At 47.9% G+C, this 16,052-nt stretch overlaps 1 protein-coding gene across 5 annotated transcripts in view; it reads left to right on the top strand.

Annotated features, from left to right (window-relative positions):
- The first annotated feature begins 931 nt into the window (after positions 1-931).
- Positions 932-16,052, top strand: part of MTMR12 (myotubularin related protein 12) — a 79,871-nt gene continuing 64,750 nt past the window's right edge. For 4 of the 5 annotated variants that reach the window (XM_089908739.1, XM_089908738.1, XM_022599876.2 and 1 more), the window contains exon 1: positions 932-1,114. In XM_089908739.1, coding sequence (XP_089764865.1) covers positions 947-1,114 — 168 coding nt within the window. In that variant the 5' untranslated portion in view covers positions 932-946. Of the gene's footprint in view, positions 1,115-8,729; positions 8,901-16,052 lie in introns of those variants that run through there. The other variant, XM_089908736.1, reaches the window with a different exon arrangement.

Raw genomic sequence — 16,052 nt, 5'->3', positions numbered from 1 at the left:
GAGGGTAAAGGGCATTAGCCATTGACGAGACTAATGCTTACCAGGGTCTGACACGGAGCAAGTTAACTGCAAATATTTATTATTAGTTTTTTCCACTAGACTGAGTTTCTTGAGAGCTGAAACTGTATTATTCATCTGTGTCTAACATAATGCTTGGTACCAAATGTCGAATTTAAATGAATTTTCTTTGCAATCTTCACTAAAAATGAGGGTTTTATCGATAACTTGGGAGGGTGAATAAAAGAAATCTCTTAAGGCCTTTTGATATTCTGTTAGAAACGGAAAGATTAAAAACAAAAAAGTTTCAGAAAATGAGGTCGACAAGGCCTTTTATGATCAAACATTCAAACCCATTCCTAAGTGCCTAGCACTTGGTTTGTCTCATTTTTGTCTGCACTTAAAATAGTAAGCCCGAACATCATTGATGGGGGTTTGAAACTCACTCATTCAATCGGTGAGATTCGATACACTACACTTTCGGAAGTTTTATTCCAAAACGGCAAGGAAAAAGAAGAGAACGACGGCAGTGAACCAATGCCCACAACTTAGTGACCGCAGGATCACTTGGCGGCGGCGACATTTTTGCTATCCAATCGCCGGGGAGTCCGGAGAGAACGCTCTCTGGATTGGTCAGAAGAAACATCTGTCCAGGTTCATTCAAGAAGGGACTTGACGTGGGGCTCGGCCGGCAGAGGCTTCTGGCCAATCAGAGAACGCATGGGGGCGGGCTTTGCCGCAAACGGTGGAATGGAGCCTATCTCGGAAGGCTAGTATCCGCCAGGCAGACCGGCCTGTCGCCAGCGGAGGAGGCGTGGCCTCCGGCCGCGGGTTCTCGACTGCTTGGGCCTGCGCGTGGAGTGGGTGGGGCCCGCGTGCCTGGGCGGGGCGAGCGGTGTCAGCGGCGGAGCCGGATGCGGGCGGTGCCGCGGCCGCCGCTGCCCTGGGGATGGGCGGAGCCCCGGCCGCCAGTGCTGGTGGCCGCTGCGAGCGGCCGCCTCTGCTCCCGGGCGTCGCTGCTTCCCAGGGCGGCGGTATGCTGGGGAAAGGGGTAGTCGGCGGTGGCGGCGGCACCAAGGCGCCCAAGCCCTCCTTCGTGTCGTACGTGCGCCCCGAGGTGAGGGGGCGCCGCGCGGGCGGGGCGTCTTACTGGAGCGGCAGGGGCGAGGGGCGCCTGCAGCCCCTTACCCGTCGCAGGAAGAGCCGCGGGCGCTTCCTGCCCGGGTGCCGGAGGGAAGCCGAGCGGAGTGAGGCCCCCCAGGGGCGCACTGGGCTTCCCGGCGGGCCCGGCTGAGGATCCCCGACGCGGGCAGGCAGGTGCTCGAGTGCAGGGCCCGGCTTGCTGGCGACCAGGTGAAGGGGCCCGAGCCGGGAAGGTACTGCGGCCCGGCACGCTCCTGGCTACAGTGGAGGGGAGCTGGGTTTGGGGCACCGAGAGAGGGGAAGCGCAGGGACGTCTGGACCCCCTTGGGGACCTGCCCAGAGCCTGCAGTCCGGGCGGGTCTGCCCTGTCCTTGGAATTTCTCAGTGAGTCTGTAGAGCTTGCTTATCTCAGCTGCTTGCTTCTAAGAGTGCTATTTGATGCCGCTGGCGGGATACCGTGCACTGCCTCTCGCTTCCCGTCAGCACTGCAGGGAGAAAGTGTGGGTCGGTCCCGGCCTCAGTCAGCCTCTACCTCTTCCTTGTAAATTCCCCTCTGTCGCTTTTTCCCCCTTTTATTTCACCCCCTCACCATCCCCCTTTCGACTCCCCTCCTGCTTTCCTCCTGGAGTTTTACTGTCAAGTTCATTCATTCATTCAGAAAATATTTTTTGAGCTCCTACTCAGTGCCAGGCACTGTTCTAAAACTGCTTGGGGGTATACATCAATGAACAAAACAAAGATCCCCGTTCTCCCGGAGCTTATCTGAGGGAGAGAGGGGTAAACAATGAATAAAATAGGTATAAGTAAATTATATGGTATATTAGAAGTTGAAAGTATCATGGGAAAAGAAAAGACCTCCTTCTCCTCCTTGCACAGTGGCATTTGAGCAAAGATTTGAAGGATGCTTGGGATCTGAGGGAAGAGTCTGGAGTGTTGGAGGGCCATCACGGAAACCAGCCCTGCAGAATCCAGGGGAGGAGGGGGAGAGTCCTAGGAGAGGAGGTGAGAGAGGTTACAACCTGTAGGCCTTGCTGAGAGCTTCTTGAGCTATAGCTCCCAATCCAAATGCCTAATTAGATGCATTTTCATTTTGGATTTCTGAAGGTTTTTTCCTGCTCCTCTCTCAGCACTTTAAACAGCAATGTGCAGAAGCATTAGCAAACTCTTCGGCTGTCTTCACACCTCTGTAGAGCAAAGGCAGGTGGGCTGTGGATGAGAGGGCTTGATCAAGGACCGCTTCTCTAAGACCACCTGTGGCCTGAAGCCTTTGCATATATATCTTTAAATTCAAATGTGTGTCTCTTTTTCCAGTGGAGAGTACTCTTGAAATGGGTCTTATTTTTAGTCCTAATTTTTAAATAAAAACCACTTCCTCTGTAAGTGCTTGATAAGGAGTCAGGGTCATCTTGCATATTCAGCAGGCTCTCCTGTAGTATGGAGGGTAAGAAATGTGGTCAGTTTCTCTTTGTGTCTTTTTTGATGGAGACCTGGTTGAAACACAACTGATCTTTTAACCTTTCCTCTTTAGGGAGACTAAACTACAAGTGGAAGGTCTTCTGAAATGTGGCCAGAGTTCAAGAATGTTCAGATTTTTTATCCACCAAGAGCACATGTTGTAATTAGACATGTTTACCCTCTTTGACCACAGCTCCTGATATGTTTCCTTTGAGGGATAATTAGGGAAGGGGAGTGGTTCAGCCCCAAAATAAGCCTGAAGTGGTCACATTTTTCAGATCCGTATAGTTGGCAGTTTTGTTTTCTTGCAAGAAAATAGTGCTGTGTAGACACTATGCTTCTTTGTTGAAATCTGTCTCAGAAAATATTTTGTAACAGAGGATAAGGCTCTGACCTAAATCATGGATGGTTTTTAGAAGATAAGGGAATGAGGGAGTAAGGAGACAATTTGCTGTTAAGTACAGTATAGCTTTTGCTAGCTATTACGTTATGGGAAATGCATGTGAGCAGCTTCAAGGTATAGCCTATGTGCTTCTGAGAGCACTGGGTCTGGTAACCTCTTGACTCAGGAGGAGGAATCCTTCAGAACACTTTTCTGAAGACTGTCATTCTGCTGTTTCTATTCCTTTCCCTCACACTGCCCTCATCTTTACTGCTTGTCACGTGTGTTTGCCTATCACTGTCTTCTTTGTATGCTCTTTGTTTTTGTTAGCTGGGAAGTCACAATTTCTCACACACCTTTTTGCTGGTAGATCACTAAGCTTCCAGAACACCCTTCACGCCTTCACGGTGCAAAGTGCCTTATGATACCTGTGCCTGGTGATGAACTTGTTCTAGGCTGATCAGATCTTAGAAGATTTATCAACAGCTGCGTTCTGTATGCCAAAGAGGCTATCAAGAGCCAGCCCTTTCTATTAAAAACAGAAGGCTTAACTGGGTAAAATATTTGAAGATGATGCTTATAAACATGATGGCTTATTTTTTTCGTCCTGTGATCAGAAAGGATTGGCATTGGACAGCCTAAAATGAGGGGTGGGAGTTAACTTCACCTGTTAAAACTGGATCTCTGCCACAGTAACTTGGCTCTTCTGTCATTGATTCTCCTAAATCAGTGAATGTGAAAGTTAAAATCCTGAACTGTAATTTAGGATCTTTGGTCATGTTTTGTGAACTTTGCCCAGAGGGTTGCAGATCAGTAAATTGCGTAAATGGGAAGCTGATGGTTCTGGAAGCTGAAGTGAACGGGGGGAGAGAGCTGGGCCTATCTTGGTGGTACCCGATGGCTGGTACTTAAAAACATCTCAACACCTCCACCCCAGCTTAGCCGCAGACACAGGGTGCCTCTGTGCAGGGGAACCCTGGATGCTGAGCTCTGCTTCAGGGAGGTGTTTGGTTATAGTTTGGGTGCCAGATCCACTTTTCTTATTAAATAAAACACCTGTTTGAATTATTATTATTTCAGAAGTCGAAGTGGTCATTGTAGAAAAATAGGACAATATAGATAAGCAAACAAATTTTTTACAGAAAAATTATAAGCTTATTAACGACTTGGAATGTATCCTGTCAGATACGTGTGTAGATGTATGCATATGTTTTTTACCAAAACGGGACTAGTACTGCTGATCACATTATTTTGTAATCTGCCCATTTCATCGGAAATGTATATTGTAAATGTCTTTCTATGCCCATTGTTAACCTATAACTTCATTTTAAATTAGACCCCTTTTCCTCAACAGAGACAGACAGTGTGATGGGGAGATGTTAGGTAGCGCGAAGAGCCCAAGAAAGTATTGTGGTTTTATTTTTTTATAAATGTATTTATTTGTTTGTTTGTTTATTTTGGCTGTGTTGGGTCTTTGTTGCTGTGCACAGGCTTTCTCTAGTTGCAGCGAGCGGGGGCTGCTCTTCCTTGCGGTGTGCAGGCTTCTCATTGTGGTGGCCTCGTTTGTTGCGGAGCATGGGCCCTAGGCGTGCGGGCCTCAGCAGTTGTGGCGTGTGGACTCAGTAGTTGTGGCTCGCAGGCCCTAGAGCGCAGGCTCAGTAGTTGTGGTGCACAGGCCCAGTTGCTCTGTGGCATGTGGGATCTTCCCGGACTGGGGCTCGAACCCATGTCCCCTGCATTGGCAGGCGGACTCCTAACCACTGTGCCACCAGGGAAACCCCAGTAGTGTGGTTTTTAAATGGTTTTCTAGTTAGTCACCTTCTCTGCTGCCGAATGACAATTCTGATTCTTTAAGACTGTCAGTTTTCTGCTCAGTTACCTGGAAATTGTAAGCACGGGTTTGGTAATTCATAGTGGTTAGAAATGCTTAGTGTCTGTACCTGGCAGCTTGTAAATAAAGGACCCTTAGGTGATCCTAAGAGAAAGTTCTGATTTAATAAGAGCCGGTTCCATTGTGATAAGGGAGCCAAATAAAAGCCTCAGGGTACTTGTGTGTTGTTCTCTGAAACTAAGACCAGGAAAAATTCAGCTTTTAGAGTTTGCTGTACTTCTGCCCATGTTTGTGTGGTATTCCAAATATGGTTAAGATGTACTTTCTAGTTGAGTTTAGGTCAGTGCTTGACTTGAATGCACTAATAATAGTTATTAATTACTTAGTTGTGGATTTTCAGACTTGGAAGAGAATTTAAATATGATCCACTCCACCCCTGAACTCTTCCTCTGTTATGTTGATGTGAATGAGGCCCAGCGGGGTTGATTGCCCTGCCCGGGGTACAGTGTTATTGTAGAACAGAGTTAAGAGCTGTCTCTGGAGGCCAGCAGTGCCTGTGGCTAAGCCAGACCCACAGCAGTTCAGGAAAGGTTTTATATAGATGTGGGGAGAAAAGGCAAGAAGAGACATGAAGATTGAGAAGGGTCCAAAAAACCCAGATTTAAGAGCCGATTTTTTTTCCTTCTTATTGATCCCTCAGGGAAAAGAATGCATTCGATTGCCTCTTCCTCATTTAAGGCCATTTCTTTTGGTGGGGAGAAGTGAACCCATGATCCTTAATTCTTCCCAGAGATAGGACTGCAGGTATATATCAAAATAAACAAACCAAGAATTCACTGGTATTCATTAGGCACTTCTGTGTCCCAGAAACTGCTTATCTCATTTCATCTTCATCTGTCTTATGTGGCAGATACTACCATTACCTCTCTTTTTTGTGTGTAGATGTGGAAAGTGAGACCCAGAGAAGCACCTTACTCAGGGTCACAGCTGGTGAAGGTTGCTGCCAGAATTTAAACTAGGGCCTTCTGACTCCAGGGCCATTCTCTTATCCCTCTATTTGTGAATGCAGGGAATATCATTAGTGAAACATGCTTATAGGCATGCCTGGTGTTTGCACGCTAGAGTGCTTTCTCATTCGTGTTCTCTAGCAGCGGTTTCTTTCTTGGCTTTTTTAGGTTCTCCACCAGGGGATTGTGAGCAGATATGGGGCTCGTTGGCGATACGGTTAATTTGTTCAACAGATACTTATTCAGCACCTACTAGTACCAGGCACTATTCTAAGATGTTGGGGATCCAAAACAGATGAAATGATTGAGATTATTTTTTGGTGGAACCCTCTCGTATTGGACCGCTAATTTTGATGACTTTGATGGATCGATGACGAGAGGAGATTGGCTTAGCCTAAAACAGACCTCCTTCCTCAGTCCTAGCCGTAAAAAATACCTTTTAAAGCAAAATCTAGACCCATTACTTTAAGACTGTATAACTTTTTCTCCATTCCAAACTAATTTTTTAATGGCAGAATTTTCTCCTTCAGCTTAGAGGTCATCCATAGTGATTTAACAGGCCATTAAAGGACATTCAAAGTTCTTCCTAAAATGACCACTTTCTTAGCTGTGGCTTGAGCCTGACGATCTGTCCAAATCTTCCGCTTTTTCTCTCCTGCATGTGCTTCCTGCGGCATCTCCCTGGGTCCCATCCAACACCACACAGCTTCTGCAGATAGAGCACCAAAGATGTCATGAGGCTATTGTCAAGCAACACTTCCTGCAGCCCATCAAGCAGCTGCCACACAGACAGCCCCCGTCTTAGCGAGCCTCTCTCTGCGCCCCGCTTCCGTCTCTGAAGCTAAAACCAGCACTGCTGTCAAAATCTTAGGCTGTGGGGAACGCATGCTTAGAAATTTAAAGTTCTAGATCCTTCTCTGAACATCCTCAACAGAATGTTTGATATCCTTTGACTGCTTCCATGTGAAGCCATGCTATGTCACAGCGTGCTTTAGAGAGAACTCAATTTTAGGGGGTCAGAAAATTTTTTCATCACTATAAAAGATGTATACCTTATTTTTATGATAAAGACAATGTTGCAGACTTTGGAAGTTAGAAAAATAAAACTACCCGTAATTATGCTACCCTAACCAAAGCAGTTATTTCCATTTTTTAGTTGTCTAGGCTTTGTCTGTGTCTTATATGGTTGCACTCATAATATGTGTAAAAATTTATAGCCTGCCCTGCGGTTGTTGTGTTTGAAGGTGGCACCGCTGATTCGCTTCAGCAGAGCAGAAACTTCGAGTCGTTTTTCCAGCAGGAAGCCTCCCTCAGTTTCCCATCAAGTTAAGCTTGTGACTTCTTATGTGCTTTATTTGGAGAACAGTGGGTTTGCAGTTTAATGAATCATTTACAGTAAACTTCTTGAGGTAGATTAGGAGGTAGGACTGAACTGGAATAATTCTGCTAACCTCTAATATTCTGCTGCTTTGGAAGGCAGAAGAGAGGAGGTGGAAATGGGAGAGGGACTCCAGGAGGGACCGAAGCTGCCCGAGAACCGGAAGGGCCGCAGGGCTTCCCCCTTTCCTTAATCCCCTCTGCATACCTTGGGCGTCACCCTCCAAGGAGAGCAAGCACTTGTCTTTGCTCTCCCTTGCTAGCTGTGTGTGAGGCCAGTCCTTTAAGCCTTGGTCATATTTCTACCTGAACAGTGGGAATAATAATACCCATCTTATCTGATAGGTATATGTGAACATTTATGAGTCTGAACTGTGACTGTGCACACAAAGCCCTCAGCGGAGTGCTTGGCACCTGGGTAGCCTTCAGGAGATGTGGGCTTTCATTGTTACTGTTACTCAGGAGCCACCTGGATGGTTTCAGAAAGTACTTAATCGTCAATCTTAGAATACAGGATCTTTCCCAGCTAAGGTGTTAATGACAGTGGAATATTTAGTTGTTGCGGTTGTTGCCATGGTATCATGCCGGGAAAGTTCACTGTGGTAACTCTTCCTTAGAGTATTTTTCACTATCTCCGAAAGTTTCTTTTCTTCTTCTCTTTGTTCTTTTATACGTTTGAGAATGATTTGATTATGTTTTAAATTCCAAACCTAATGAGAACATTTAGCAGTTGACTTTTTTCATTGTTAACATTTGGCCTTTGACATTTTGCTAGATTCTTTCTGTGGACTTATTTTTTCGCTTCCCTCATTTCTGAGCCTCTCTATCATAGGCCAGATTTTGTCCATCACATCTGGTCAACGACTTACTTAAGATACGAGTAAATAAAATCAAATTACCTCTGGGAGTAATAATTCTCTTTACCTACATCAAAGGCAGTTGCCAGACTGTGCTGTTTTGATTATATATGTAAACGCTTTTCCCTCCTGTGCCCCTTCGTCATTCCTTGTAGACCTGGCTGGTGGGCAGCCTTTCAGAGGTGGCATCTAAACCGTCGCTTGTTTGCTTTGGGGGGAGAGAATGGCTTCAGCCACGAGAAAAGCAGGGCCTGTGTATGAAAGCGCTGGCCACAGTGGTGAAATATTTTGAAGTCTACCTTTCCCTTGTGACAGATTGCCAACCCCTGTTTTAGGCAGTAGTCCTGAGCTGCTGGGGTTTTTTTCCTTTTGCTTTTGCTGAGAGAGTTTTTTAAGATTTCTGAGAATACATTTGAAGGGAATGATCCCAGTTTTTTAGACGAAAAATCTCACTGTGTTCCTACCTTTTCTCCATATATAAAATTGAATTCATGTTTTGCTTTAATTCCTTGAGACCCACTTCCCAGTGTGACTTCACCTCTCCGAGCCTCCCTTTCCTCACCTGTGATGCTGGATGCCCATCTTCCCGGCAGGCTTATTTTGAGCATGAGAAGAAATACCATGTACACCCAGCTTGGGACGTGATACGTGGCAGATACTCAACAACTGCTAGGTGCTTTTATTATTATTAACAAGAACTTGCATCAAAAGAATTACTGAGTGTGTCACTACCATTTGCTAAGCACTGTGTTAGAATTAGGCGTGAAAAAAAAATTGGCAGGCTGTGCACTCTGGAGGCTGACATTCTGCTGGAGAGATGGCAGGTCGACAGATGGCCGTGACGTGCAGAGGTAGGTGCTGCCTGTTGATGAGCGGGGAGCACACGACGCTCTTGGGCACGGAGGAGGGCCCACTGCTGCCTCTCAGCAGCATCTGGCCTCATTGGAAGGTTGCGTGGGACTTGGAAAGGGCAGCGTTGACGTGGGCTCCGCTCTGGGGAGGTGGGGGAGGATGCAGTGGGCAGGCAGGAGGCACAACTTGAAAGGCTTACAGGTGCGTGGGGACCAGGTGGTCAGACCATCTGTCCTCTCCCCTTGTATAAGGTGTGCGCGGAGGTGCAAGTGAGGCAGGTCCTGAAGAGTAGAATCCAGGGGCACCACTGGGACACGCCTGTTGTTCCCTACTTTCTGTAGATGCTGCTTTACGCGTCCGTCTGGCTCTCGGTGAGCCTGTAGGCAGCTTCTCATTTGCCCCAGTTCCTCTTGCTCCAAGATGATGGAAAAGCTACTGCCCCAAGGCTTTTAGCTCCCTGCCAGCTACTCGGCTGACCTGGTATTTACATAGCAGCTCTGGAGGGGGACCAGGAGGGGACGCACAGAAGGCAGCGCCATGTGTTTCTGCAGCTGCTGTTGGTCCCATCAGTTAGCTTCAGTGATAAGACTCTGACAGCCCCATGACTGCTCCCTGACACCTTTCCTCTAGCGCTTGTGCACATTCCAGTGCTGCCCTCTTCACTTTCAGTGTGATATGCGGGTTAGGAGCATGGCTTTGGAATTAGAGCTTTGCCCCTTGCTGTATGGATTTAAGCTGGGTATGTAACTTCTCTGAGCCTCAGTTTCCTGACCTGTGAGATGGGAATGAAAGTAACCCATACAAGTGACGTTAGTCTTAAGTGAGACAATCCGTGGAGAGTTGCTAAGTCAGCACAACTCGGCGTGTACTAAACACTTATGAAATGTTAACTGCTGTAGTTGCTGTTACTCTTCACCCCAGAAGCTGCAGCTGTGTGTCTTCATTCATGTGTTTGTTTCTTGGGCCAGCAGAGCAGGTCCCGATAATGGCAAGACTTGACCTACGTTCCCTTCGAGCATTGTTCTTCGCTTGCACTCTCAGAGGCTTGTGTCTGGAGCCAGGGGTGCTGTCCCTCTTATTGGACCCTGCCATACCTACAGTGGGCGCCCTTTCCATTTCCCCTCCGGTACCGATTTCTTTTCCAGTGACTTGTTTTATGGATTCCCTCTCCGTCCTCCTGTAACAGTATCTTCCCTTGTCTCAAGGGCTTCCAGGAGGACCTGGGGTTTGGGCAGCATGCTAGGTCCTGGGCCTGAAACTCCAGTTCAGCTCCACTTCCCACCTTCCTAGCTGCTGCCAGTGGCCCCCTCCTTCCCCAGTCACGTGTGGTCCAAACCAGTCGCAGTCCCCAGGGTGCCCTTTGAGAGGGGCCTCTGTGGTGGTCTGTCTTCATTTCCATTGCCACCCTTCCTGCTAGCATCTCCTCTCATGCCCGGGACCACCGACCACAGCTGCTTACCTGGTCTCTCCACCTGCCACTGCTCCCTTCTGCATCCCCCTCCCCGAGACACTCCTCCCATCACGGCCAGGCTCCTTTTGGACGCAGCCTTCACGTGTCATTTTCCTATTAAGAGTCCTCCATGCCCCCTGCCCCTACCACTGGTCCAAATATTAACGCACTTTCCAGGCTAACCCCAGGTTCTGACTGCTTCTGGTTTGTTGAAAGATAAGTAGCTTGGATTTGGGAGCCCTGGGCTCTGGCTGTTTCTTTTCTGTGTGTCCTTGAGGGAGCCCCTTCAACCTCTTTAGGTCTCATTTCCTGATTTATAGAGTTGGATTAGGCAAGTGTTTTTTTTTTGTTTGTTTTTTTTTTGCAGTACGCGGGCCTCTTACTGTTGTGGCCTCTCCCGTTGCGGAGCACAGGCTCCGGACGCGCAGGCTCAGCAGCCATGGCTCACGGGCCCAGCCGCTCCGCGGCATGTGGGATCTTCCCGGACCGGGGCACGAACCCGTGTCCCCTGCATCGGCAGGCGGACTCTCAACCACTGCGCCACCAGGGAAGCCCATAGGCAAGTGTTTTTAAACATATTTTGTGCAAGGAACTTTTTTTTTTTTTTTTTAAACAGCGTGGTTCTTGAACAACTTTTTCAAAATGCACTGTCCCAAGTGCTGCTCTGGAGACTGAGACAGGCCCCAGGGGTGGGGAAGGGTGTGTGTGTGTCAGGGTGGGAGCAGGGACCTGCAGCAGGGACCTGTGTTCTTTCTGTTAACTATGATCTCTTCCTTCAGCCCCTGTGGAGAACTGCTATTTCAAATGAAATAATAAAGGAAACCCCACAATAGAGAAAGACCAGAAGAGAGAGGGTATGAGAGGTACAGTGTGAAAAGCCCCAGACCAGGCAGTACCGAAGGCTCTTGTTACTTCAGCCTCTTTGCATTCTCAAGTCTTTGCTCGTAACTAGCTGCCGTCCTCCTTTTAGCCGTGATACAGGCTGTCTGTAGCTCTGGGTTTTGGTGATGCCATTTGAGTGTTTATTCTCTACTCCTTTGTGTATAATTGTTCTATGTCTGTGGCTCGTATTTCCCCAACAGAGCTGTAAGCTCCTTGAGGGCAGGGCTGTAGTGCTGGCCACTCAGTGTGGCCTTGTGGAGCTCAGGCTGGCTTCAGAGAGGGCTGAATGGACTGTGGCCCAGGGCCATCCCTGGAGAGGGCCTCAGAGGGTAGCTGGTGGGAGCTTCACTCAGAGGTCATTTTTTTTTTTTTTTAGATGTTTTAGAATACAACATTTTAGAATACAACATTTGAACATTTATTTAACTTTCTTTTATACTTACTTAGGGTTATAAATTCCAAATATATCACTTTTAATTTTTGTTTACATCCCTGTCATTGAAGATGGCAAATGTTAACCAAAATAAGTCCCTGCAAAGTCACATGACCAAGGGCCTGGCTACAAGAAGAACAAAGAGTTAAAGTCCATGATGCAGTTTACCAGACAATGATGCAGAGATGAGTTTGCAAGGAGCTAGCATTCTGGCTGGAGTGGTGGAAGGAGGAGAGTGGGCACTGATTGTGGTATGTGCTACAAAGAAGTACAAAGAAACAAAAATAAAATACATTATTGTGGACTTCATTTACTCAGAGGTCGTTTTTATTTCTCCTGCAGAGTGATTTGGGGGAGTTGAGGTAGAGAACTAGGTGAGGAACTTCAGTGTGATTGCTGACTCTACTCTTGGTCTTTGTGCCCCAAGAGTCTGCTTTGGCCTGAGATGCTTTGCCTAAAAATACCCCTTTTCGCTGTCACTGTGGCGCTTAGTTTGGTAAACTGGTGACCTGTGTGGACACCTGAAGCCCAGCTGTTCCCCATGATGTGTCTCCAGCTGCTCTTTGCTTCCTTAGGCAGCTTCCGTTCCAACAAGCGAGCAGACCCTCTCTGTTGGAATTAAGCCAGCTTTTTGTTGAGGTCAGATCTGTGGGTTCTGAGGCTTACACTGCTACGGTGGGTCTTACCATTTACTCTCTAGCCTGAGGTTCTTAATAGGGAGAATGTGCTAAAGTGTTTGGATTATTTAAAGGCCTGGGGAATGCCTGGTAAGAGTGATCCTTGCTAAGAAGCATGAGTAAACCTTTCACTGCTGTTCAGTAAATGATGAGCTGTCAAAACAGGTGAGGGCTTTAGTTTGGATCTTGGTGAGCAGTTACTTTCTTCCTTCAAAAAGAAAAAATCTGAGGTAGGGGAAAAAAGCAATAAATCTAAATGTGAGAAAAAGGACTTAGAATGACACATGAGTAAGTTTTTTTTTTTTTTTTTCACACACACATACTGTATTTTATTTTTTACAAGAATGAGTAAGTATTGCTTAGCTCTTGGGGTAAGGGTGCTGTCTGAGGTTGTTGCCTATTTCCCTGTCCTGGAGACTTGTTACAGTTGAAGGGACACTTGATGGTGTATATATATATATATATATATATTTTTTTTTTTTTGTTTGTTTGTTTGTTTTTGTTTTTGTTTTGTTTTGTTTTTTTGCGGTACGCAGGCCTCTCACTGCTGTGGCCGCTCCCGTTGCGGAGCACAGGCTCCGGACGCACAGGCTCGGCGGCCATGGCTCACAGGCCCAGCCGCTCTGCGGCACGTGGGATCTTCCCGGACCAGGGCACGAACCCGTGTTCCCTGCATCGGCAGGCGGACTCTCAACCACTGCGCCACCAGGGAAGCCCGAGTTATGTCTTAATAAAGCTTTTACAAAACACAGTTTAAGAATCAGGACTAAGCTTGGTATCAGAAGTCCTGAGCTTCACCACCTATTTAGTCCTGTGAGCCCAGGCACATTATTTAACCTCTTGGAGCTTGATTGGCCTTATCTGTAAAGTGGGGATGAAAATTCCTTACAGGACTGTTGTCAAAATAAATGACGTAGAACATGTGAAACAGGACATAGTAAAACCTCCAGCAAATTATATATTTCCGTGTTTGAGTTAGACATATATTTTTGCAGGTAACATGCTTAGTCTGAAGTGCTCTTGAGAGTTCCCAGCTCGCCCTGTGAAGTGAACATGTATTGTGACTGAGAACTGATTTGCATGATGAGTAAACAGCAGAGTCCTTAAGGACTAGGTCCCAACCCTGCTCCGCATCTGTGCTCTTGGAACCTTGAGTCCAGACAGCGATCGTTAGTTCACCTCTTACTGCATGTCTGCTCCCCTGGCTTCAGGTGCTGCTGACATGCTTTATTGTCAGAGTAGTTGTTGCTTGTATCCAACTGCCAAGGCAGTGTAAGGTTAGTAGAGTGGAGCTGTGGTCAGTGGCAAAGCTGGTACCTGATCAGGCTGGCTCGGAAGGGAGCGGAGCCCCCTGGCCAGGAGCAGGGAACCAGCAGCCCTGGGAATCAGCTCCAGGGAACAAATCTTATTTTGATTTCTCTAGCTTCCTAGACTAGGACAGTAGATAGATCCAGTTAGTCTCTAGTCTCTATCCTCAGTGATAAGGCTTACGATTTAAAGTCTGTCTTTGAATGTGCCCCTGCCCTATTCATGAGACTAGAATGTGTTTCAGGAAGCCAGCTAACGGAGAGGTGTGGGAAAGGTCAGTAATACCTGCCACTAATCACATACTTAGGTAGTAATTTTTATTTATTTTATTTATTTATTTTTGGCTGCGTTGGGTCTTGGTGCTGCGCGTGGACTTTCTCTAGTTGCGGTGAGCGGGGGCTACTCTTTGTTGCGGTGCGCGGGCTTCTCATTGCCGTGGCTTCTCTTTGTTGCGGAGCGTGGGCTCTAGGCGCACGGGCTCAGTGGCTGTGGTTCGTGGGCTCTAGAGCGCAGGCTCAGCAGTTGTGGTGCACATGCTTAGTTGCTCCGTGGCATGTGGGATCTTCCTGGACCAGGGCTCGAACCTGTGTCCCTGGCATTGGCAGGCGAATTCTTAATCACTGCGCCACCAGGGAAGCCCTACTTATTTATTTATTTATTTATTTAGCTGGCTCTTAGTTGTGGCACACGGGATCTTTTAGTTATGGCATGTGGGCTCTTAGTTGTGGCATTCAGGATCTAGTTCCCTGACCAGGGATTGAACCTGAGCCCCCTGCACTGGGAGTGCAGAGTCTTAACTGCTGGACCACCAGGGAAGGCCCGAGAAAGCTTTGCAGAGGACTTGAACTATGTGGACAGTGGACTGGACGAATTGGGTGGGCGGGACAGGGGAGAGCGGACTGTGGGGTCCAGCGGCTGCGCCGGGGGCTGGATGGCGGGAGCAAGACTGATCGTGGGGGTGCGCAAGGTGCATGCTGGCGGCTGGAAGGAAGAGCAGCAGCAGTGAAGGACGGGCGTGGACGGACTCTGGAACTGTTAAGGAAGCAGAGCAGACAGGATCATGAGAGGCAGGGGATAGCTGAGAATGACTGCTGGGTGTACGGTAGGGCCAGAGTCCAAAGGACAGCAGGTTCGGCGAGGGGCGGGGGAAAATGATGAGCTGACTTAGAAATGTGAATTTGGAGGATCTGAGGGACATTACAGTGCATGAGGCCAGGAGGCTGTTTGGGGTCCAGATCTGGAGCTCTGAAGAGAGATCTGGAGTAAAGATACATTTGAAGGGAGGAGGGTTGTCAGCATATGTTGTGGGAGAGCTTCTCCAAGGAACAGAGGTCCTGTGGACCCTGCCCAGAAAGGAGATGAGGAAGGGCAGCCAGCCAGAGTGTTGGTCGTTTGGCCCAGACGCATTTCTGCTGATTTTCAGGGCTCTAAATGACACTTCCTGAGGGTAGCAGTCTCCGAATGCGGTTATAGGTGTGTCTGCTGTGTTGCTGTTGTGGCCTCCTGCACAGCGTAGCAGTGTACACGAGTCATTACTGTTGCTTGTGCTGTGGTCAGACTCCCATGTACTCTGAGGAGGTCAGGGCTGTGCCTTGTGTTCACATCTGCTTTTGCTGTGCTGGTACAGCAGGTGCCTAAGAAATGACAGTTCGGTCAGTGAAAGAGTGTCTGAAAGGCCAGGGAGAGGAAACGGTGTCCTTGGGGAGGATATGGTCGGCAGACAGGAGCAGGCTTATTGTAGTGAAGGGCATGGCTCTAGACAGGCAAACCCAGGCTCAAGCCTCGCTTCACTTAACCTTGGTCAACCTCATTTTCCCCATCTCTAAAATGGGAACAGTAATGGCAGTTAAGAGTTGTAAGGATTAAGTGAGATGATGCGTAGAGATAACCTTCTGCAGGTGTCTAATGTTTATTGCACTGAATGCCCAGTTTTCCAGTTATTATTTTTTTGTCTGTCTAAACATCTTAAGGGCAGAAGTCAGTTCTTCATCTTTTTACACCGGGCATTTGGTAGTTAGGTTACTCAGGAGCTGTTGAAATGAATTGGTATCTATTGGCAGTGGATCATCTTGCACCTCTGAGTAACCAGACATACGGCTCGAGTGTTGACTCACTGGTTTCGTTGCACAGGCTCATGGGAACCCTGTGCTTTGGGCCACGCCTTCTCAGAGACGTAGTTCTGAGAGGAGATCAGATGGACACCTCGTAATTGCTGGGCCACCTGTATGAGGTGGGTCGCAGTGGGTGTGTCTCCTTTGGGCCACAGGCTTGCTGGAGAATGGGTGGCAGTTCTCACGTCTCGTCTGGCACAGACGTGGCCAGAATAGGAGTGCTTCTGGCTCCGCACGGGGCGAGTTTCTTAGATGTGAGGGCAGTGGCAGCTGCGTGTCCTGGGAATTGT

This window comes from Delphinapterus leucas, chromosome 3, assembly GCF_059928025.1.
Source record: "Delphinapterus leucas isolate spDelLeu-1000000601 "Yukka" chromosome 3, BTC_Dleu_Yukka2, whole genome shotgun sequence".
Taxonomy (NCBI): domain Eukaryota; kingdom Metazoa; phylum Chordata; class Mammalia; order Artiodactyla; family Monodontidae; genus Delphinapterus; species Delphinapterus leucas.
This window is presented reverse-complemented; position numbering and strand designations above follow the sequence as displayed.